At 38.9% G+C, this 25,194-nt stretch overlaps 1 protein-coding gene across 4 annotated transcripts; it reads left to right on the top strand.

The window, feature by feature from the left end:
- Positions 1-16: 16 nt before the first annotated feature.
- CZH18orf54 (chromosome Z C18orf54 homolog) lies at positions 17-25,194 on the top strand. 4 transcript variants are annotated; one of them, XM_074570718.1, is made up of 10 exons: positions 9,362-9,407; positions 16,833-16,919; positions 18,585-18,809; positions 20,045-20,251; positions 20,820-21,053; positions 21,795-21,948; positions 23,067-23,176; positions 23,321-23,434; positions 24,071-24,217; positions 24,855-25,194. In XM_074570718.1, exons 2-10 carry the CDS (start codon positions 16,842-16,844, stop codon positions 24,969-24,971), a joined length of 1,386 nt encoding a protein of 461 aa, XP_074426819.1. In that variant the 5' UTR covers positions 9,362-9,407; positions 16,833-16,841; the 3' UTR covers positions 24,972-25,194. The 4 variants fall into 4 exon arrangements, with proteins under 4 accessions (XP_074426816.1, XP_074426817.1, XP_074426819.1 ...); XM_074570717.1 differs by lacking the exon at positions 9,362-9,407 and adding an exon at positions 13,186-13,315; XM_074570715.1 differs by lacking the exons at positions 16,833-16,919; positions 18,585-18,809; positions 20,045-20,251; ... (4 more) ...; positions 24,071-24,217; positions 24,855-25,194 and adding exons at positions 17-411; positions 1,319-1,648; positions 3,157-3,927; ... (2 more) ...; positions 7,906-8,037; positions 10,292-10,658 and having other exon boundaries at positions 9,334-9,407.

Here is a 25,194-nt window from a genome sequence, read left to right as displayed (position 1 = left end):
TGCGCGCCGCCATTTTGCACAGGGGAGCGGTCCCTTCAAAACCCGCTGGGCGACAAAGCGCAGAGGAGCAGCCGTGTGGTGTGGGGATGGCCGGGACTCCCGGGCAGGGGTGGACGGTCGGGAGGGGCTGCCTTATGGCGGTGCGGAGGGGCTGTGCTGCTTTGGGTGCTTCTTTTCCCTGCGTTGTCTGATTTTCTGTGAGGAAAAGGGAGTCGGGGGTATCCGCCGCGGCCGGGCCTTGCCCGTGCGGGCCCGCCCTGCCTGTCCTGGGGGTGTTGTGTGAGAAGGGGCCCCGAAAGGTCTCTGTGCCGGTGGCCGTGCCCTCGGGCCGGTGCCTAGCCCGGCTCCTCGGCTTTCCAGGGAAAACCATGCGGGCTTTGGAAGAGCTGCTCCCCACTGGGCCTTTTTCATGTAAATCCTTATGCTGCTGTTGCATGATAGCCCTTGTATGCTTGCAATATTGGATATAACAAAGCTATTAAACTCTGTTCCTTGTTACAGCAGCTGTTTCCTTAACAGATTTCTCAAGTGGTGTTTTACCCATAGGGATGAAATGAACCGTTAGGGTTTTTTTCAGTGACCTTCACCATTCAGATTACAGCATTTGGAACAAGCCTGTGCTTCCCACTCTTCAATTTACAGGTTGTGGGGTGACAAAGGCAGCTTGGATTAGGTTGACTAAATTGCATAGATAAGACAATTCTCAGTGCTCCCATGTGGCTTGTAAAATTCTTTTGCTGTGTGTACTCATTCTGGTTATGTAAAATATCTGCGAGGATAATGTTTCCTTCTCTTGGTACATTGAGTTGTTAGTCTTTCATGCTATCTGAGCTACTTTTATTTATGGTTTTTTCCATGAATGCTACTCTTCTGTGCTGGTTCTGAAATGGAAAGCTATGATACTTCTGTGTGTCTCTGCTGAATTGTATGTTTGGTGACAAACGTCAGTAATTTCTACATGAAATACTGTTCTTGCAAAAGAAGGATATTGAGGCTCTTCTAGAACTAGTGAGGAGCTTGGTTTTCTTGCTCTTGTTATGTATATTTTTTCTACTACTAAAGCTTCAATATACAAGAAGCTTTCTCTATTATCTTTTTTTTCTAGAGCCTTTATCTTCTGCCTTTTACTTTACTAGGGGTGCTGCATGTATATGACGAACTTATTCGAAATGCAGCAAGTTGAATAGCTAAATAGTGTATTTTTAGGAAAAAATAATAAAATTACATAACAAAAGTGAGAATTCCTAGCTACATTACAGTTTGAGAAGATGTTTTGGTGCAGATGATCACTTGCAGTTTTGTTTCTTTTTCCATTTAGACTGATTAAAAAGATGAGTGACAATTCTAGCAGAAATTTGGATAAAAACCATGACAAGCTCAATAAAAGAAAGCAGTGCCTGCTCTCCTGATTCAACAGTATCTTCTCTTTTAACAAGCTGTAGCATTGACAGCAATAACCCATACTCAAACAGTTTGATTCACTACAAGGACAAGCTTTACAGCTCTGCATCTGAGGCTTTGGAGGCTTATATTGAAGACTTCGATTTAAGTCTTACATCTTCAGAAATAAGCACTGGAAAAATCTGCATATGTCAGAGCACTCCCAAACAAGTTAAGTTTTCAAAGCATCATGCCAAAGAAAAACATGGTATGTTTCCTGCAAATATGCCTTTTAATAAGTTTTAGTGTTTGTTCTTTTGTTTTTTCATTGCCAATGGTACTGCATCTCCTTGTCTCACAGCAGGTGTGTCTTGAAAAAAAACTCCCTGTTTCCTTTCCAGAGTAAGTGACATCAGAATCTAATTAACTGAATGAGTTCCTGTAAACACTGCTATGTTTTAGAACAAGATTTGCATCTTATCTATTGATTTTTATGGAATCTACTCTTCTCTCTGAAGTCTAACCCAGCTGTGTAACAGACATGAGTTTGAATTGGCTTTTGTCATTATTAGTTAGCTTGAATATATAAATATTTAATTGGTTGTTATATGAACTTCTATGAGAAGATCTAGAGCAGATAACTCTGCTTGAGCAAATTTATATTGCAAATGCTTTGTCCGTTACATCTAAAATAACAAAGTTCCAAGTACAGGCAAACTTTGTACCTGAAAAAGGATGTTTGCTGGGTTGCATTGGTGTGGACAGTTATGGTAGTATATTGTGTAATTCAGGGCTTCTTTTCCTTTGCTGTAGCCTTCCTCTAGCTTCACACCTTTCTTTTCTTTCTCTTATCAAGACAGCTATTTTTTTGGTGCTTAGCTTTTGGTTTATATTTTTCTAATACAAACCATCTACTTAATTTTAACTGATGTCCTGAACAAAAATAAGCATTCTCGTTATACTGAAATTGAGAAACTGTTCTATGAAAGATATCATCTGCTCATATTTTACTCTGAAATTTCTCTGTTGCTGTTCTTTGCAGAAGTCTCATTAGCTTTGTTCACATATTAGCTGATCTGCATGTATGTTATAATAGTCTGTAACATATAGATTTCACTTACTGATATTAAGTGAAAGTGAGGAAAAAACCCCTTCCAGGTAGTAGCTGAGGAGAACCTATTTTAATGAATCAAAGTGCCTCACAGTTTCTGTAAGAGGAAAAAAAGGATTTAATGCTATAATTTTTCCCTGAAAAACTGTAAAGTCAAATCTTATATAGCATGCAAGTTTCTGTAGAATCACAAAATGTGTCTATAGGCCCATTATCTGCCTACTTGCCCTTCAAGCTATTGCTTTTAGCCATCTTTTTCTCTAGTAAAAGTGCATAATTTACAATATGGGGAAGTCATCCCTAACGTTACTGTGTTGCTACTAGGACTGAAATACTTAAAGACATACTTGCAAAATGTACAATTCTGAATATGCAACTGAAAATGGACTGTAGAATGTTGATTTCTTGTTTCTCTTAAAGGAGGAAATTAAATACTCAAACTGTAAATGTTTTGTACAATGAAAGCAAGGCTATCTTTTGACTGGTAAAGTTTTTAGCAAGCTTCTGATTAGAAATGAAACCACTCTTGTAAGAACTGTAATTCAGTACCCCTGGTAAATAACATCTTTCAGCTTTAAATTGTTACTTCATGTTGGATCTTAAAAATGTATCCTTTTGGTATGCTTGAAGTTTTGCAATTCATGTAAAATATCTTTGTTTTTCAGTGTTGGATGATTTTAATCAGCTCGTAGGATTGGGTTCTCTTGCCTCACCCTGTAGAAGGCAGACTGAATGTGACCCAGACTTGATTAGTCTTGCGACGGATGATCTGTTAGCATCCCCAGCAGATGGGTCGCTGCCCTTTGTCCAGCGTAGCCCTTTTAAATCAAGGCATCAAAGTAGCAAGCGGAACAGACAGTCACTTCAAACATCTTTCTGCCCTTGCCAAACCTCATCTCTCAATGCCGAAAGCTGTTTCAGTCTCCAGGAGAACAGGAAAGCTGTTGCTCACCAGAATCCACATGATGACTTCAGCAAGAAGAAATGCAACGTGTGTACACCCGATAGATACGGTTCTGTCTCCTCTAAAGCAAGTTCAAGACCCTTGTTTTTTGAAGAAAACTCCAGCACTTTACCTGTTAAGAATTATCCAAGGTGGCTTACCAGTCATAAGTCTGACTTAAGTGTATCAGGGATAAGTAGTATTCCCAGTTTTCACTACCCAGTCTGGCTTAAGAGCCTTTTTTCTGATTCAACTAAAGAAAGTGATGGTCAATGTTTTAATACACAAGGCAAAGCTTCCTCTTCTCAAACTTTTGAGATCCTGAAAAAAAGACATTCTGTAGGTAAAGACAGTTCTAATTTTTTTGAACAAAACGGTTGCCTGGATCCAAGAGGTGATAACAAAGTAGAAGAAAGTTGCAACTATGACAGTCCAGATGCATGCTTCTCATTTGGTAACTCATTTTTGAGACATACTAAAAAGCTGTCTGGAGGTAAGTATATTTCATATAATTTGTTTTTTAATTTTGAGGGTATGTGTATAAAGACATACATTTTTTTAAAGCAACACTTATGTTAGCCTGGCTGCACTGTACAGTAGATTTATTCACTCCCATCTCAGACAAATGACTCAAAGCACTTACTAGTAGTTGTCCAAGTTAAACAGTTTTTATACTGTAAATCTTCATATATAAATCAATACTTAAGCATTTATTTTACAGCAAAGTATTTATTACAGTGGCATATTTAGTACCTTACTGCAAGATAATGGCAGTAATTCTGTAAATATTAATAGAATTTCAAGCATTGTATTAAATTACATTAAGTGTAATTATGTAAACACATAATGAAAATGCATAAATAATCTTGAATGCTGCATTGGGGGAGAGAGATTCCTAAATATAGTGCAAATCAACCACCAAATTGGTTAAAAAAAAAATGCCATTTATTGTCCAGTCTTTTTCTCTGCTTTACACAGCCGGTGGGAGATATTTGTAACCCATATATTTAGGTTATCCAATGCCTTCAGTTTACATAAAGGCTTTCTTTGGGAATCTCCTGTGTAACTACTCTTTGCAGCAGGCCATTGCTCTTCAGAAGCAGGGAGGTCCTCCCATCGTTAAGCACCATCTTTGTATTATGAAATATCAGCAAGATTTGCTTTGATATGAGAGATGAACATTTCAAAGTGTTAATTACCTTTATTCATTTAAGAAAAATTTTTCATTGGTATGCAAAGCAGAAATACTGATCTCTCCCTTCTTCTGAGAGGTTATATATAAAAACTAAGTTAAAATGTTGTTTATGTTGTGAATTCAAAGCAATAAAGTGCTGGATATACAAATGTCTGCAAATACCTTTCTAATATGTGTGCATGATGAACTTTAAATACGGGGTTATATCTCTTTTCACGCAGAAAATTTTACCAATCATGAGCAGGCTAGGTATAGAAAAAATATATGAGAATGTGTCTTGTCACTTTGCTTGTCTCAAACTATTTTTAAATGAGTCCTGTATGTTATGTGATTTGCATGTATGTGTTGCATGATTTCTCTCCCAGGTGTCTGTAAAAACAGCTGTTAGAAAAACCTGTACAAAATAATAAGAAAACTAGCCTAAGAACTTACAGTATTAATCTTTATCATCATGTTGTGAATTAATATTAATTATATTTTCTATAGCATGAAAACACATTAAAAACATTAAATAATCTTGAATGCTGCATATCATATCTGTTTTACATAAGTTAGGAAAATAAATGCTTGATTACCTTACATACTGTCCTGGCTAGAACCTTGCAGGTGCCATTTGGTACTGGTGATTTTCATGCCATACTGCAACACCAGAATAACCAAGAGTTGTATTTGGGCTATATTCTGTAAGATATTTTCAGTGCTAATTCATCTGTAGTAATTTTCTTTGAGTATTACATAAACTGAAAAGTAATGTGGAAATAATGCCCTTGAAGAGGCTTGGACACATTGTGTCTTTGTTTTTTAGACGACCCCCCTGAGCTGCTTACCTTGAAGGCTGACAGAGTTCTGGAGAGTTCAACGGAAGATTTGTCAAATACTGTGGAAAATGATGGCAGTCCTTCTACAACAGATATACTAGGAGCAGAAAGGTCATGGGAAAATGCTCCAGGTGCTTGGTAAGTCAATGTTTATTTGTGACTAACTTGTTCATGAAAATGCATAATGTATTTAATTGCTTTTGTATAGAGGTTACAAGTAATGGTGATGTACCATGTGCATAAAGAAAGGATTTAGTATTAGATTTCTTGCTAGTGCTAAATCTTTGATACTTCAAGGCCAGGATATTGGTGCACTGCTTTCTCTTTCTCATAGACTTGCAAAGACAATAATATTTATTGTTGCCTTTTAGTAATATCTTTGCATATAAATGATATACAAGAAATATTTATTTCAAGAGAAAATTATTTAGTCGAGCTTAAATTGACAGATTTATTAGTTTATGGTAATAGTTTATGAAAAACAAGTTAATAGTGGGAAGTCCATTTTTTTTAAAAAAAAAAGCAATGTGGCCTTGGGAATTTCTGCAACAGTCTTGGGAGCGATATTTTAGTTGTTCAGGAACTGAAAGGTTATTTCACAGGACCAAAGAGTGCTAAAAATCAATACTAGAATTTCCTATGGTTCTTAAGATGAAGCTGGGTGTATGTGGTTGTGGGTGTTGTCTGTCAGTTTCCCTTTACCCCAGGAGATTTTCATAGAATCTTCATGGTTGGAAAGGACCTTTGAGATTACAGCTTAACCTTGCCTTTTTTTAGTTGATTTTTGTGGCTACCCATGTTTTGATTATACTGGCAAAACTGGAAACAATAGTTGCATGTATGTCTTGCATACACCAAAGTGCTGACAGGACTACTCAGTGCCCCCCTTGGTGTTGCAGGGATGCAATATATCTGGTTTCATCATAATAACTATATCCTAAAACAATTATTTTGGTTTATAAACCTCCTCTTATTCTCAATTGCATGTTTCATGTTGGTTTAGCAAGCCACCAGTGCCTGTGTGTTGTGAGGACTACACTGTGAGCTGTGAGGGTCTACCATTCCCCAAGGCAGATATCATACATAAGTTCTTGGAAGACTGTTTAAATGACAAAAATAAGGTTAGTAAAATTGAATATTTATTTCTGAGTGCCCAAAATATGTAAGGCTAGTAAATATTAGAGGGGGGAATACCTGTAAATTGGTTTTCCTTCTATGATATATCAAGTAGAAAGTCTAACTGTGGAACACTAGTCATATTTGAGCATGATGAATTCATACAGTTATTAAATCCTATAATCTAACCCTTGGTCATAACTAAGCATCTAACTATAAAATGCTTTGCTTAGTAATAGCTTGACTTTTAATGCTCCATGTTTTGGTTAAATAATAACTTTCCTGCCTCAAGTAAAGGAAGAATTCTTTTTGTTATTGATGTATTAAAGAGTACTAATTTCCTAGCCTGGCTGATGTACTATTGGGTATGAGTCAAGTTCAAGAGGTAAATTAAGTAATGTATTTCATGTCATTTATGCTGTTGCACTGGAATTGGATTGTGGGTTAAATTTCTCTTGATTATTCACTATTTTATTCCCATTCTTACATATTAATTGCTTTCTTGGCAGTCTTAATATTGTTCTGTCTTTCATTTTGATTATAGGAACCTTTTATCCTTTGCTCAGCTAGGGAGATGAGCACTGAGCCCAGTATTCTACTTGAAAGTCATACTGTTAATTCATGTATCTTTCCTTTACTTTCTGCCCTATTGTCTTTGACTCTTAATTGCTCCAAAATTCTGTTTTCCCACCCTGTGGTAAACAGAGCATTACCCTTTAGGTTTTTCCACTGTGGCGCATACTTCTGTTTCCCTAAGGAGTTAATTGACACAAAACCTAATAATGTGCATGAGTAATTAAAATTATTCTGTCTGGTGAATGTTGCTTCACTGTATTTCATCCTTCATGCTTCCTGTTCTCTTGGTACTGTTAGGTCATCAGACTTTTCTAGGTTATCACAAATTTTTGTCACCTTGAATTAATTTGCTTTTTTGATTATAGAATGAGCAGATATCTAGATGCTAATTATATGAATAGATCTATGTTTATCATTAAGGAGGCTTACTTGCTCTGTCAGTTATGAAATGTTGTAACATGTTCCAGCACTGCTGTCATAGCATTACAAGGACTGACAGTCTAAATATTCTTGAATTATTTTACACGAGCCGGGGCTGAGGCCGTTCTGTGGTGCTTCACATCTTCCTAACGATGTGTGTATTTACAGTGATTTCACAGACCATACAGTGGCATAAATTAAGATAAACCAGTGTAACATCATGTATCTACAACTTATAAATTGACCTTTGAAGAACAGGGAGAGGGAAACTCATAGAAATTAGCCTTTAACTTGTTTCGGTTTACGTGCACTGCAGTAGCAACAGATTCTTTGAGTTTTTGTTTAGGAAAATACCTTTTCTGGAGGTCATCATCACAGACCCCTTGAAGCTTTGAAGCTAATGTTGTTTAAACTTCAAGCAATTCAGGGAAGTTCAAGCCAGAATGCAACTGCTGAGCAAAGGGAAGAGTTTGAAACAGTGAGTAGTCAGTTTCCTTATGTTATATCTTGTTATATGTGTACATTTGTGAAAAAAAATGTCCTTTTTATAGGCTTGGTTTCCAGTCATTTTAGAGCACTGCGAGCAGATTCATTCCATTTGCATCAGGAGCATGTGCTGTGCCCTGAGTCCCCTGTGTCTTGCTGCTGTTGCAAACTGGAGGCTCCGTGCCACCGTATGCTGCGGCCTCTCCTCTTGGCAGGGACACTGTGTGGCAAGTAGGTAACTCGGCAGTGGCCTTCGCCGTGCTGCAGAAAGCACTACTTGTAACCAGGAGATGGCGACGTTTTAGGCAAACCTGCCCGAAGAGAGCAGACCGTGCTGTTCTCTGCTGCTCTAGCAATAGCCGAGTTCTGCAAAAGTTGTTGCCTGATAATATCCCCGTTAATCCTAGGCTTTCAGGGGCATGTGCAAAAATTTTTAAAAAACCATTTTAAAAATGCTTGAGAGAGTGTATTTGAGAATGCTCTATCCTTGCCTCCTTCTGCATCAGTGAGTTGGTATTTTGTGGCACTCTTGTTTCAAAATGACTTCATAGATTTTTATTACCTCTTTTTACCTTTTTTTGTGATGCTGCTTGCATACGGTTCTTAAATCCTATGTCCTATACTCAGTAGTGAATGAAATGCTCCATGAATATCTGGATTGGGCAGGCTAGGGCAGTGGGCTGACAGGAACCTTATGAAATTAAACAGGGGCAAATGCAAGGCCTTGCACCTGGGAAGGATGAAACCCTTGCAGCAATACAGGCTGGGGACTGCCAGGATAGGGCCACAGCACTTGTTTGAGCTGAGAGAATTGGGCTTGTGATGGCTGGAGAAGAGGAGGTTTTGGGGGACCTAATAGAAGTCTTCCTGTGCCAATGAGGAGGGTATCAAGGAGAGTCTTCATAGTGGTGCATGGTGGAAGGATGCGAAACAGGCATAAAGTGAACGAGGAGGTTCGCGCTGGACACTGTGAGAAACTTTTTAACCCTGAAAACAGCCAAGCACTAGAGGAAACTGTTCAGGATGGGTTGTGCCATCCTCATCCTTGGAGGTTTTCAAGATTTGACGGGATAAAGCCCTGAGCAACCTGCTGTAACCTCATAGCTGCTTCTGCTTTGGGGAGGAGCCCACCTTCTGAGGTCCCTCCCAACCTGAATTACTTTGTGATGCTGTAAAGTTGTTGGTAACACTTTCCAATACAACGTGCTATAAAAATTCCATGTTTTCTGTCATATTCAGCTACTTTTCCTTCCTTCTGTTAACATGGGTTTTTTTGGTTTTTTTTAAGGTTTCTGAAAAAGCAGAGGCTGAATTAAACCTGTGTGACAGTGAGATAATTCCTCTTACTAATTCTATTCAGAAGTAAGTGACCATTGATTCTTCTGACTTTTCACTGCTTTCAAAAAAATGCAGAAAAGGAATGATAAACTAGCTGAGAGAGTTGTCATGTGATCTGAAAGTTTTGTTAAGAATAAGCTACTAGTGAATAAATAAAAACATGATAGTTCATGGAGCAGAGAAATGTCTAGTGAATGGTTGCAGACATGTAGTCTGTAAATAAACATTTGTATTTCATCTATATCCATAGGTTAATTACTGCTACATGTAGATGGACTTTACAAACTTCTCCAATTCTGATTTTTTTTTAATCCAGGACAAAATATTTTCTTACTTTTTTCACTACAGTGGAGAAAATAATTGCTAGAAAACATATTTCATTAACGAAGTCAGCTGATTCCTACTGAGCAATTATAAGTGACTAATGAAATAATAAGTTTGAGAAAAGGCAGAATAGAAAACAAGGTTTTACTATGTATAACGTTTGTTTCAGCAAAACTCAGTGTTGCAGTATAGTTTTATACTGTACAACTAAAAGACTTTTTTAAATTTAAAAAAACGTAACTTTTAGTATTGATACGCTATTTTGACATAATGTTTTGTGGTGTTTAACATCCTGTGCTCAATACCCATTTCATAATAATTTAATAGAAACTGGGTGTGAGGACCTGTATTTGAAAAGACTTATTTAAAATTTCAGTTCAAGTGTTTAATCATTTTTTAAAAAAAATCTTAGTGTATTTTATAATTTCTAAAACAGAATAAGTGGAACAGTTAGACACAGATGTAAAGGGCATATAATACCATTCAAACTGTTAAGATGTTTGTAAGAAATCAACCTCATTTTGTGTTAAGTGTAAATAGTAATATATACACTGTTGTTAAAGCCTTCATTTTTCCTAATCTAGGGCTTTACACCATTTGTCATGTCTTAAAAGACTTGTTGAAGATAACAGTAATGAACAAGAGCAGACTGATGATCATGAAGAAGATAAACAAGAAAAAAGGATAATCTGTGAAGCTGATATCTAAGAATATTTTAATGTTGTGTAATTTAATTTGTCAGCCTGACCACTGCCCAGATTTTTTTTGAAAGTTGAACCAGTGCATGTTCTCAATGTTGTGTTCAGTATTTCTGTACATACCTGTTCTTTTCATTAGTTACTTCAAAGCTTAATTGAGTGTTAGTGCTTCCAGGAGGATCTAACAATACGTGACAAGAGATACTGCTTTTTAAAAGAATATTTAATTAAAACAATGTGAACATTTTCATGGAAGAATCTCTGTGTGTTTATAAAAACTTAGAAAAAAACCTGAACTATTTGGCCAATTCTAGTCATCACTTCATTCCATGCCCTGTTAGAAACAGGGGGAGCTCAATACTGTGTGTGAAGTTAAGCAGCAAGGTTTAGCAATAATATAATTACATAATATTTCCAGTGCTGTTTTGTTCTAGCAGGACTTGAATTGATGTAATTGTACGTGCCTTGTTCCCTGACCACAAATTTACCAAATATATTGTATCAAAGTGTCTGAAGTCCTAGTGAAGCCTGGCTCTTTGGGGAGAGAAGGCACTTGTTTAGAGGCATTCTGCTTAGGAGCACAGAATGCGTTACAGCTGAACGGATCCGGCAGCTCATTCTCACTATTACTGGGAAGTCCTAATCTCCTGTCCTTTTTCCTTGGCTTGCTTCTTAGCTTGAGAGCATATAAAATCCTTCAGTGGGTTTATAGGCAGAGAAGTAACAGAATATTTTATTGTTTTTCAGCATAGTTGAATAGAATTAGCTCATGAAAGCCACTGATAAGCACTGGAAGTTGTGCAGGGGAGAAAGGAGTAGGACTTGCCCCCTTTGGCAACAGCAAATTGAGAGACAAAGAGAAAAGCTGTAAGTAGCAGTTTGAGTTGGGAATTGAAATATATTGACAGAACATTTTGGAAGAAACCTTTTGTACCTCTTCTGGGGCTTATGTAATGCAGCCTAGCATTTTGTGCTGTCAGTAAACAAAATATGTATGGCAACATGCCTTTCTAGTGAACTATTTCCTCTTAATCTGGATATTTTTAGGTACACCTGAGAAAGCAGGTGTGTCTGAGCATGTACTGATTTGGAGAAATGCAACAGAAACCAGAAGAAGAAGTAGAAGGAAGATGAGCTATGTATTTCTCTCATCTTCCTGTTACAAATTAGTAAGCAGAGATAATAAATGACTTCATTGACTGATTGCCATGGCATCATGAGAACATAGGTCATAAGTAATACGTAATAATGCCTTTCAGACAGATTTTATGGTCTTAGAATCATAGAATTGTCTAGGTTGGAAGGGACCTTTAAGATCGAGTCCAACTATCAACCTAACACTGCCAAAACCAGCACTAACCCATGTGCCTCAGCACCATGTCTGCCTGTCTTTTAAATATCTCCAGGGATGGCGATTCCACAGGCTCCCTGGGCAGCCTCTTCCAATGCTTGATAACCGTTTTGGTGAAGACATTTTTCCTAATATCCATCCTAAACCACAAATGCGGAGAGCTAGATCTGAAATCAGAGTACAGAAAATGAAATTTCTCCTTCATTTTCATCACACGTGTCTGGGTGTGGACCACAATGAATTTGCTCTGCTTTTGAGCTACTCTGGATGCTGTGTGTGGGCAGTTAACCGTAGTGTGTGTAGATTTATTCCTCCAGGTGCACAGCTACTCCTTGGGGTGCTGGTAGCACAAGCAAGGTAGACTCAAAACAAGACTTGATGCCCTGAGAGTACTTGGAGGTCATACCACGCTCATCCAGCTTGCAGGGGTGCATGGGACAAATATAAAGCACTCCCTGCTCCCTTAGAACTTCCCCTGATGTTCGGGCAGAGCTTGTTTGCTATCTAGAAAGTCTTTTTCACTCTTTCCCCCTTAAGGAGTCCTCATACCTGTGCGTATTTGTGAGATTCCTCGTTTTGTGGAGCTTTTTTTAGTAGCCTTCAGATTTTTTCCTTTAACAGTTTAATATACTTTGGAGAATTTCAGCACAACTTATTTCTGGGGTTTTATGGCACACAGACCTAGGTAACAACTAAAAGTATCGTTGACATTATTGAATATTTGTATTTACTAACTTCTATATTGGCCAGGTCTGAAAGGCTTTGATCATGGATAAGGACCACTGTGTGAGGTACTGTACTGCACAGGATGAAAGTACCTTAAGCATGTGAAACTAAACAAATGAGCGACGCTTTCTAGTTGTAAATTGATAGCGACTCAAATAAGGATAGAATTAAAAAAAAAATCAAAACACAATAAACCACCATTAGCCAGTAAGTGGAGACAACTGGTTTCACATCAAGATTTCTTTTTTTAAATGCTATCAATATTTTTCCTGCCATTAAAGAGTATTTTAAAGAGGGATTCAATCCATTATATATCAATAGAAAAAAGTAACTTTTTGGTTGTATATGCGGGTCAGTTCTTGCAATTATAGCTGGAATTCAGTTTGCCTATAATTAGAATGAAGAAATTGCCACTCAGGAAAAATAACGGAATATGTAAATTGTCACATCCAAGATGTCAGTGAGATTCTTATCCTTGAGGCTAGATCAGAGGAAAGGGATTTTATTGAACTACAGTCTTCCAAAGCGACAGTGGGAAAAGCAAAAAGGCAGGCAGAAAGAGAGAGACGAGGATTTGGAGGAAATACTAAAATAAAATAGCAGGACTAGATAGAAGGAAAGTCACTATTTCTTGGCAAGGTACAAGAACTGTTTGCTAAGGATGTGCACGAGTGTTTGTGATCCTCTGTATTTGCATATACAGGAAAGCTTTTACAAGTAGGGCACTTCCTGAATTACAGCGTATATATACCAGTAAAACGGAGCTGAGGGAAGTAAAGGCTTTGATGAAGACAAGTGGAGTGCTCTTAAACCTTGTGAAGATCCTATCTGTGGTAAGACTGTGGCTTTGTATGGGGGGAGGAAAATAGATGGGATTTCTCTCTTGGGGATTTTTGCCCTTTAAAGGCTTAATGAGAACGTCCATTGTCATACTGGTTTTGAAATGGAATGACTGGATGCTGCAGTTATCTTTTCCTCTGTAACAATCCATTTGTATTAGCAAATCTCTCTGCAACGCAGTATTCTAGTCACACTGACAAAAAATGGTGCTGATATAGGAAAACTTTATTTCAGGCTCCAGATATCATGAAGACTAACAGTGCTGCCAGCCGAGGGTTAATTTGGCTAGACTTTATACCTGTTTTAGGCTGAAAAAAAAGGATCTGAAAAACTGCAAACCCCAAGCTCACGTGTTATCAACCTACTAATTATTTTCCTATGTAACTCTGACATGGCCAGAACGGTTGTATTTGTTAAGAGATGAGACTCATTTGTTAAGAGATGAATCCACAAGGGATGCTTATGGATTCTCTCAGATGTATACGTATCTGGAATTGTGAAACCCTTGAAAATCATGATGTGTATTTTCTTTCTTGTTGATTTTGGATTCTGTGATCTGCCATGGTTTTTAATTTTTGTGTCCTCACTCAAAATATTTGGTCAACTTTACACTTGGTAGGTCTCTCACTGTGCAGAGAGAATTGCTGTTCAAAGGGAAAATGAGAAAAACTTTATGTTAATTCTAATGGACCTGATTGATCCTGCCGATTTGAATGGCTGAGCTTTCACAGCTCTTCCAGAACAGAAAAGAAAGGACTGCTGAGGAGAGATGGGCTCGCTCTCATAAGGAAAAACAAGTGCTTCTTTAAGTTTAGGCTTACCAACTTAGGAAGGAAGACCTGAAACTAGAATTCATGGGGACTGATGACAAAAGAATGTGTTATCAGTGGAAAGGTGACCAGAGGCGTAATAACCACGGATACAGGGGTTTTATAAAAAGGATTGAAGCAATATGGAAAACAGGATAGTGAATCTGACTGCTTAATATTTAAGATATCTATGCTGGTGCAGGCTGTACGGAAACCGAATGGAAGAATGTATAAGGTTCTATACAAAGTTGTGATTTAGGCAATGTAAATGTTTACTTGGTGGGATATTTCATTTGTTAATGGATTAATACAGAAAAAATGTGGAGGTGGCTCCTGAAGAAAAGGGGAGGGATGATAGGTTTCTCTGAATATTTACCTTTGTATTGAAGTCTAGATTATACTGGTGATAATCTGTTAAAAGTATCTTTATGATAATAAGAGGGGAAAAAAAAAAAAACACTGAGTGCTGTTATGTTGAGGACCTACCATTAAGGTACCAAACCAAGAAGGACAAGATGGAAAGAACATTTTTGTAAACACCTGACAGAACAATTTGCCTTGAGGAGGTACTAGTTAACCAAATATTTGTTGGGAAAAATAAATTGAATACAGAGTATCCAGGGTATTTTTAGACTAGGATGATATCAGGTGAAGGCTAATACAAGAATTCTGTTACAACGTTTTCAAGATTATTAGAGGAAGAATAGAAAAAAGCAACTATACAAGAAATTCAAAGATCTGTTTGACAAATCCTATGAAAAAAGTCTAGGGAAAAGGTGCTCAGGAGTTTGGCAGTTCATAAAAATACATATATTTAAGATATAATTTCTGGATATCCTAATATGGAACAGTGAAACTAAATGTAATATGTCTTGTAGTCCTCAATGGTCTTCAAGAAGGAAGCATAACGGAAATAGCTAGAATTGCCCGTAAAGATGAGTCATCTTGGACCTTTGTGTTTTTTGGGAACTCCAAAACACAAAAATGAGAGGCAAGGAGGAAAAGTTGTCAAAGATAATAAAATATCCCCAGAGTTCCTTATTGCTTACAACAATAAACAGTAAATCCCTTACTGATATAAGGGAGGACCAAGGAACATTTTGGTCCGTGACCGCCCTGCAGGGAGTAATAAACGGTGTCAGTGAAAGTATAATGTTTACTTACAACATCAATGGCAAGGGGTGGTGGCTAAAGCTCAGATTGCGACAGGGATGATGTGATGGATGGGTCTTGCGCAAGCTACCTGTGTTCAGTGGACTATGTCTGCCAGCATTAACACTAAGCTATCTTCCAGTTACCAGGAACATTTAGAACTCAGTCCAGTCCCATAGTGGTCTAGAAACAGGACTAGCAAAGGAACTTGTAACAAAAAGTCAGCTAAACAATAGCAAGGAATTATAGGGCGATGAAGCTTAACGTCCATTTCCTAGAAGTTCAGAAGTACATCATCGAACGTGGAATATATCAAGGAAATGAGGAGGGGGAAAAAAAGAGCGAGGTCATTACACACACTGGGCACTACCCAAGCCTACTTTCCTTTTGATGACTGGGTAGCAGCATTTAACATTTGGGTGCCTCAAAACAAGGAATCACACCATCTATATTAAATTATTTTTAGGGATGTGTGAAGATGGGTGGAAAACAGTAGTTGGAGAGCAGTTACAAATGAAGTCTATTGCTATTCTTTATTTTCACAATGTGGTGGAGTTAGAGAAGTGGCTGAAATGATCGTGGAGATAGAAGAGCTGCCCAACAGGCAGAGACTAAAAAGGCTGGGACCTTCAGCTGGAGAGTGGAACGTGTTTTTGATGTTGCTCAAATCCCACGCTACAGAAACGTGGGAGGCCTTAAAGGAGATGTGTTTAGGACTGAGAAGTGCTCTTTGATTTAATCTGCAAGCAGTAAACTGAGGAGATCAGGGAGTATCAGCAGGTTCAGAAAAGACTTGGACAAAGCCATGGAGTTTTTCATAGAATTAAATCTAAAGGGAGGGGGCTATTCCCTCTAGCATCTCTCATCCAACAGTTACGTCTGCTTGTGAAACATGAAAGGTGTAACCTGGAAATAGTCGCCAGGCTATGCTCTCCCTTATCATTTCCTACAGTCCTGTTGGAGAAAAAATACTGGGCTGGATGTCCTGTTGGTCTGGCCTCCTAGGGCATTTCCTTAGCTCCAGGGCGGAGGGGTAAAATGTAACGGTTCTGTTGCAGCAAAAGTGATTTAGGCTTGTGAAAACCTTTTTAACAATAGTTACATGTAAGCAGGCAAAGGCATTGCCAAAGAAGTTCTGGAACCTCAACCATTTTTGTGGTTGTCAAAGTAGGTTACGCAACCAGCCAAAAGTGGAATTTAAATAGACTAGGTCCTTAGCACAGGTAAAGGAACTAGATAACCTCTGCTTTTTTTTGCCCCAACTATTTGCTGGCTCAGATTCTATCTCACTGTTATGTTGCGGTTTAGGGCTGATGTGATACGTGAATAATATTAAATCTGAATGTGGAAATTGTCTGACCCTTCTGTTGTAATTTAGTGAAGAACAGTTTTTTGTATTGCATCACGTTTCTGCACAGCGGTGCTGCGCTCAATACCATTAGTGTTTGAGTCACTTCCCTGGCCTCTGTAACATAACTGAGCACATATCGGAATTAACATTCTTTTGTTTCGATGTTTCATTTGTCTTCTCTGAACTAATCTATTTCAGCTTTACTAAATGGATAACCAGGCATTTGAAATGCATGGCGAGAGCGTACAAAGTTCTTCAAAAGGAAAAGAGTGGCCAAAGAAAGAGGTACCAGTCATTTTCTTTTACAGCGCTATCAAAACATTATTAACACAGTCAGTCTGAAGATTAAACCTTTATTTTGTAATATGACCTAATCCTATACTATGAAGAAAATAAAAGCTCTAAAGGGCTACAGCTGCCAAGGTCCTAAAATGCATAGTTCTACGTGCACTAGCTAAGGTCTGAATTGTAAGGCATAATTCCCTGGCCCCACTTCAGTGAATAGCTAAATTCTTTATCCTGTAACTACTGGACAAAGTAATTATCTTTGGAGGATTCCCCATTGATTTTAACAGAAAGAGCTACTTAAAAGCTCATCTTGTGGTAAGGTTTAGTATCTCTACTGAGTTACACAGTAACACCTTAGAGTACTGTTTCATCTTTTCTTTTCTTTTTTTTTTTGCCCTTGAGAAAAGTAATTCTCCGTAATTTTCCCATTAAAGTTTTTGCTTCTTGGGATTTGAATTAACTTCATGTAATAAGAGCTGGCATATCACTCATCCTTACGACGTAACTCGCTCCACGCAGTCGTGCTGAGGTTGTGTGTTCCGTGCTAGTTATTACTGTGTAATATGTACAGCATTCTTTCGACTTTAAAAATAATTATTCAGTTGGTGCCACTGCTGTGAAAATGCTGTAAATTAAAGGTCCTTCAAATCTGGAAAACGGGGATTTCGAATGCATTAACTATAAAGCCTTGTTCTCGGATGAGACTCTGCAGTCTGAGTACTACTGTTGTGATATTTAATTGAACACAAGCGTTAAAAAGGGAGTCATTTGAACTGAAGAAAAGACTATTAACGGATAGAATAGGGTGATATTTTGAGCACTTTTCTGCTGGCAAGAGAAATGTATTTGCAAAGAGCTTTTGTCAAATAGATTAATGAAAAAGATCATTTTGTTAAAATCACCAAGTAATCTTCAATTTTTTTCATTTCTGACTATCCAGCTTAAGAAATCAACACTCATAGCTCATTTTCAGGTGATCACCGCCTGAAAAATCAGGCTTTTAAAGGCAGATCGAGCTGTGCACCCAGAATCAGTAAAGAGTTTTCAAATTTGGGCCAGAGAATGCAGTTTCTTCATCTGAAGCTGCAACTTCAGCAGCAAAAAAGGTTAAGGGACAGGCAACACTGCAAATCCTTCCAAGCCGATGCTTCATGGTCCCAGAAGTGTCTTGGCCTTCCATAAAGAACTTGTGTGCTCCTGCATACCCAGCTGTTCTCCCCTTCACCCTCTTCCAGAGGCCTGAACGTCCACAAAGGAAATTTTCAGTAAAGAAATGATGTTAGTACAGGTGCAATTTCCCCATTCTGGCCTGTCTGCCCCACTGCCAGGGAGCTGGGCCATGTGAGATGTGACCTAAAGCAGAGGCAGTGTTTCTGCCCTGTACGTTGATGCTCCAGGTCTTCGGTGTTTTGTGATATAGAATAGAAACAGCGATGAAAAAAATCTTTAAGCAATTGTAAGACCCCAGGATGCTGAAAACATGCTTTTACTTGATGAAATAATGAAAGGACAGCAACAATCTGACAACATACTCTATAAGGTTTCCCTGTACTGGGCCCAGTAATTTCGCATACTGTTTTGATTACAAGCAAAACCGTCTCCTGTGTGTTAGATCTGATAAAGCTTTCTTTTTTCTTTGGGGGGGCTTTTTATGAATTTCAGGAAAGAAAGAACAGCTGGTCCCTGATGAAAGTCTTCCTGGTTTGTCTGTTGGCCTGTGTTATCACCACCGTGATAGGAGTGCTGACCCTGTCCTTGGTCTATGTGAATCACGCTCCCTTTAGGAGAGAGACGGATGTTAAAGATGATGGAGCATCTTCCCCAAAACCAGATGAAAAAAATGTGGACGTCAAATTCCAGTTCCTGAATCACCTGGGGAAGTCAAAGGTAAATTGTTCATCTTGTGCAATGATATTCTAGCATCATATATAGAAGTTTAATGAATTTCACCTAATTATTTTTTAAGCGGTTGGAACCTGTTATCCAGGCTTCTTTTATAATCCATGGGGAGAGACACAAACTTCTGACAGCATTTCACTCGGATTCCTAACAGATGTAGGAGGTGGTACGGATCTCTGGAGTGCCTCTTGGAGAGCTGAATAATTGCTCCAGCAAATTGGGCTTGCAAGACAAGGCGACCATTTCACGTGTGATTCTGAAATTACAGAGTATGAAATGCTGAGAAACAAAACTAGAAAGATCGAATCATAGTATAAGCGGAGTAGCATGCTAAGCTTTCTGTTCTTAGGACTGGATTCAAACAAATTCTTAAGTTGCAAGAAAAAATGAACTCCATGACCTTGTTTCAGTGAACTAAAATGATTTGTTCAGCGATGTGATGAAGCCCTAGGAATTGTGTGGGTTTTGTTCAGGTGTATTTTGATTCTTATAGAAAAGTATCCTTTAACTAAACTCTACAGACATACTCCATCTTCCAAATATATCCTTGTATAAAAAATAATTCCTAACTAATTTTTGCTTTTCAAAGGTTAGATTAGCTAGTAGGGCACTATAAACTGACAACAGCCATTCTGGTACTCTTTCATCTTACATTTAACTATGTAATTCAATTTCAAACAAAAATTGTTTTTAAGAATGGAAAGAAAAGTGTTTAACCTTTTTTTTTATGCCTCTCCATATGCCTTTCCTCAGTGCAAAATGATTCTTTCAAGCACAAAACATGTTCTAGAGGCAGTAGAAATCCTGGGAAAGGAATAGTTTCAGATGCAAATAGTTTGGAACTGTCAAAATTCAGGATTTTCCTGAATGTCTCACTCAGGAAATGTTCTAAATGTTTTGAATCTGAAAGTTGAAGCGTATATGTAACTGATTTCCCAAATCAAAGTCCAGAATGACATAAAAAGAGGAGGAGCGGATAATTTTGTTCTTGACATCACTGTTTATCTCTTTTGTAGAAAAAAAATATTACTACATCGTGACATGAGGAAGTATGTAAATGATTGTGGAAAGCAACTAAAATACATACAGAGAGAATCCTTACTGAGCAAAGGGATAGATCCCTTCAGTACTGCCCAGACCAAGAATTTTCTAAAATGTTTTTGGAATGTTTGTTCACCACTGTCCACAATTCACACAATTCTCCTCTCTCACTAACTTTACAGATACATAAGTACCCAGGTGGTGAAATTCAGTGGGCGAGATACAGGAACGATGTAAATGAATATCAAAGTGATGAAGAAATGGAATTCGGAAAAAGTATCAATAACCATCGCTCCAAAATGACTTTTGGAACCTTACGGATCAAGAGCAAAGGGCTTCGGGCTCCCCACTGGCATTTCAATGCCAATGAACACGGCTACCTGCTACAGGTATTATCTCGTTATTTCAGCTTTCCCAATTGGTTTTGCAATTTAAAGCATCATGTATATATAGAAGATGTACGTATGTTAAAAAAATTACATATACATCATATAAAAATGTTAACAGGTAATAAAAGCAGAATTACATTGATTCATGTATGACATCAGTTTTCTTGCTTGAAATAACATTTTCAAATGGAGATGCTTGAAATAGGCTGTTTAATATTGTTACTTGCAAAGATTACTCCATCGTCCTTGGAGTAAGGCATTCCACAACCACCTGGTCCTCTCTCCAGCCGTTTTGGACAATGATGACTCCTTTATAGCTGTTCACTGCCTCTTTAATGAGAAATGGTTTAAGTATGAGCAACGTGTATTTGTCACGTGTTCCTTAAACCTTCTACAATTTTGTCACTTCAAATGCTATTCTGGTTTTAAGTTCACAAAGGCTTGTTAGAGAATGCATCAGGATCCGTTTTCTCCGAACAGCCTTCAGCTTATTTGAATTACTGATTTGCCGCATACGGATTAAATGAGAAAGTTTTATTACTATCGTTAAGCTCTGATTATGTTACAGGGTACTGCCTGGATTGGAGTAATTGGTGCAGACGACAGTGTGGTGACCACATACAATGTCACGGCTGGTCAAGTGATCTTCTTCCCTAGAAACACTGTGCACTGGATAAAGAATGTAGGATCAGAAGACTGTTTGTTCTTGCTGTTTTTCACAACGCATGAAGAACTTCAGACCTTGGATGTAGATGACGCGTTTTTCTCCACCCCAGAGGATATAGCAGCTAGAGCATTAAAGGTCTGTATGATGGGACAGCCAGCCTCTATCAGTCTTCTGCACGTTAACGTGGCAGTCCAGGCTCTATATTTCTTGGAGATGATCCTCCCTACTTACACGTGTCCTTTGTGTAACACTCTGCCACCCTGCGTGTTCCTTTATACACAAGGAGAAACAAATGATGGTGCTCTCTCCAAGAAACTTTTTCTCCTCCACTCTTCACATTTATCCCCAGTTCATGGAGGCTCCTCCATATTTCTAAGGGTGGAAGGGAAAATAACATACTGAGGCCCAAAGGCAATTTCCCAATAGCCCCTTCATGAATTCTGTGGCATGAGAACATCTCATGGGAAACTATAGATAAATCCATCTCCTTGTTAAAATGGATTTTATTTGAACTCTGACTAGTTGGCAATGTCCCACGAGCAAGAATACGGCCCCAGAATTTCTGCTGAGTCTGAGAAATTTGCATGTTTAAACCACAGAATGCTGATAGACCTTCCCACCCTGAAACAGTTTTATGGGAGTGAGATCAAGTTTCCCTTCTGCTCCAAATCTCTGTGGTAATGGAGAAGGAAGGGCAGAGCAAAGCAGCAAAATAGAGTATTGACAGGGCGAGGCAATTAAAGAGATGAGGTGCGTCCACAGGGCAGAATTTTTCTACCGCCAGGTATTAAGGTGGGATAGTCAATGAAGCAACATTTTAATTCCGCAGTTTGCTGTGTGTATCTGTCAACGTAATACGCATTGTGTGTCCCGCAGCCACAAGGTGGAGTTAACTTCATCCGAACTTTCAAGAAACAAGAAGAAGATCAAGCAGTTAACCTCCCACCAAACTTAGACGAGCTTGTGAAAAATGCCACCTATGTGCAGTCTCCGGACAACCTTGTATGGCAATACTTCTACAATCTCAAAGGTATCCAGCTGAGAACTTTGTATGTAAGAGCTCTCTGTTTCTAGGGAGGGAGAGGAGGGGATCTGTAATCGATTGGCGGAAACAGGAGTCAAAAAGTATGTGAAGAAGGAGATAAAATGAAAAATGTATTGATAATATATCCCCTTACTGCCCTTTGAAACTGTATAACCTGATTCTTACCTCAAAGTAGTTTCCCCTTTTGATTTTAATGTTTCTATCTGCAACAGTGGGTATGAGAGCAGAATGCCAGGAAGCAGCAGGGCATGAGCTAAATACTTCCCAGCTCAAGGTTCTCTACTGATGTATGAAAGCAGGACTGGTGTGTTCCCTGCTGCACTTAAGTTAAGCAATAACCTAAATTTTCATTCAGAAATTAAAATCTAATAGACCAGGGAGCCCTGCAGCAGATTAGCTGGAGAGTGACTGGTGCTGAGCTTCTTAGCATATCTTGCGTTTGCATATGAAACCTCAATGAATAAACACTTTAACGTATACCTAATTATGTCCTCCCTTTTCTTGTGGAAATACAACTTCCTAAACAGCATTGACCCATATTCACTGTTTGGTTTATCACCCTTTGAATTAAACAACCCTCTGTACAGTCTGGATCTAACGATTATCAGTGAGCACCTAATAAACAGAGGTGGCAAAACTGAATTCCAAGTAGCATAGTCTATCCAAGAAGCTAGAAAAAGCAAACATAGGTCCAGAGCTCCACACACACCTGAGGGGGGTCATAAGAAATAGATTTGGGACAAAAATCTTGGCACTCGGACCAAAATGTTCTTCTGCATTGGCAGTACTTTATTGTACGTCGAGGTTAACATGAATTAATATCTTGAAAGTTAGCATGTTCTTTAAGCGTATTGTTATTGACAGCAATTTGGGATGGAAAAAAATCTGGTTGGAATTCTTCCTTGTGGTTATCTGACTACCGAAAAATACAGTAAAGGAGACTGCACAGTGTCTAGTGCGTGAAGGACAGATAAGCTAAACGGGCTTTATTTTTGCTTCCAGAGGCTGGTAAGACTCGAGGCCTCAAGTTTAGTACGCAGCAATGACTTGAAGCTGTTAACCAAACCTTGTTGGAAACGCTCATTTAGCTGTCTTTGTTTTAGGGTCAGCAGAATATCCTTTTCCAGGAGGAGTCTTCCAGTGGGCTCGCTACCGCATAAACGGCACTGGATTAAATGAAACAGAAAAAATCTTCAGTGAGTCGCTGAACAAGGTATGGGCTCTCAATCGGATACGGTAGCTGTTTAAACATAAGGCACGGGATGCAATTTGTGTGGGTTCATCACCGCTTCGTCGTGTGTAACGGGGACGTAGCAAACTTGGCTGGTTTTCTGAATGTTTTTGTTCTGCTTTGCAGCATGAAAATACCCTTACCTTAGCAACTCTCCGGATATTCAGCAACGGGCTGGGGCAGCCTCATTTCCACTTCAACGCTAACGAGATGGGTTATGTCATTAGCGGCTGCGGACAGGTAATTTGGTACATCGGTGAGGGATAAGTCGGCGGAGTTTAGGCTGTAAAACAATTACAGACCGAAGAGCTGATTCCCGGCCCTGATTAATAATGCTGTAATCGGCAGCATTACAAAACTTCCCGCGTCCACATTTTCCTGCTCCACACAAAATTTTGCGCTCGGTTACATTTGCAGAATCTTGTCTAGTCAAAGTGGAGTTACACAAAGAGCAGAATTTGTCCGTTTTCTTAAGTCGCTCAGCAAAATCAGCCATGCTTATTAGAGAAACCGCCACTCTCCTGAACTCTGGGAGTACGGAATAAAAAAGGCAATACTTTTGATTTAGCGCCTCTGAGGAACAGACAAGTAGAGAAAATTTCCGCGAGTATTAAGATTTCAAGTACAGGATTTTATTGTATATGTTTTTCACCAAGTGCAAAGATGGAACGATGAGACTCCAATAACATAAGGACTTCCCATGTTCTTACTCGGGAATTTGCCTGAGACCCCTCTGCCTTTTTGGAGCCTCAGTGAAAGCGCCGATGCTGCGCCGGCCGATTTCCGTGCAGCGCTGGGACCGTCGCCCTGTATTTATCCAGTAAAAGCACGCTGAAAACGGCCGTTGTTGAATATCGCTGCTTTACTTTGCAATAGGTTGGAGTTATTCTCTCCGGAGTCACCTCCAACTTCAACATTGGCATTGGAGACGTCATATTTTTCCCCGTTGGAACCCAACATTATATCAAGAGCGTCTGTGACGAGGATTTGCTTTTAGTTCTAGCCTACAGTACGGGAAACCAGGTGAGAATTCTTCCGGGCAAGGGGAGTAGAAACGTGTTCAGCCGTACAGAATCTCATGCTTTTCTCACGCACGTAAGCTTTATGCTTCGGTGGACACCTTTTCAAAATAAACTCTAAGAATACATCAGGTACGCTGCCAGTGCGAATTCCCTTCCGGTGTGAACGGTTGGCACCACTATCAGAACCAACCACACCTATCAGAACTCCGTACGCGGAAACAGAGGTGGGGAAGGCAAAGAAAAGGTCTGTGGCAGGGTGTGACGTGCTCCCGTGTGTGTGTGTAAGAGAGATGGAATTCAAACCGTGTTTGTGCACGACGTACTGCTGGTGTCTGAGAGACGGAGGTTGGCCTGGCCTGGCCACGCTGAGGGGCTTCACAGACCGAGCACCCGCAAAAGGGCGAGATCTTCCTAAGCCTCGAACAAATCCATATCCCAGGAGCCAGAGCAAGGGTGTATTTATCTCAGGTTACATGTATCCAGTGATCTTGACAGCCCACTTGTCGTTAGTTGTATACTTTAATTAATTTTCATCTTGGATTTGAGGTGCACTTCAGTATTCCATATTATTAATATAATACGGAAGGGATCAGGTAGCTATGCTTATTCTTTTAAAAATATTGTCTTTTTCTTCACAGCTGGAAACCCTCCGTATGAAGGACTACTTCCACGGAACAGCAGATCACATCCTTGCTCAGCTTTTTTTCAAGGAACAGGCTGAGTTCAAGAAGTTCCCAAGGGCTGCCAAAAAATAACCTCTCTCAGCTGTCAATGGCTCCAAGAATTGTTCCTGATCGCCGTGTTTCTAGCAGCGCTTTTTGGTGCCTTTCTTGCTGTTTATCCAGAGGGGACATTCAGGGAAAAAAAGAAGAATTTGGGGTTATTAATTATAAAAAGTCATTTTCTTTTTCTATTTTTATAATGTTTTATTTATAGCACAATGTAATATGATTGTATATTAAAGTAATTCCTGCCGTT

Source organism: Larus michahellis, chromosome Z (assembly GCF_964199755.1).
Source record: "Larus michahellis chromosome Z, bLarMic1.1, whole genome shotgun sequence".
Classification (NCBI taxonomy): Eukaryota; Metazoa; Chordata; class Aves; order Charadriiformes; family Laridae; genus Larus; species Larus michahellis.
Note: the sequence above shows the minus strand (reverse complement) of the source record. Positions and strands in the feature narration are given on the sequence as shown.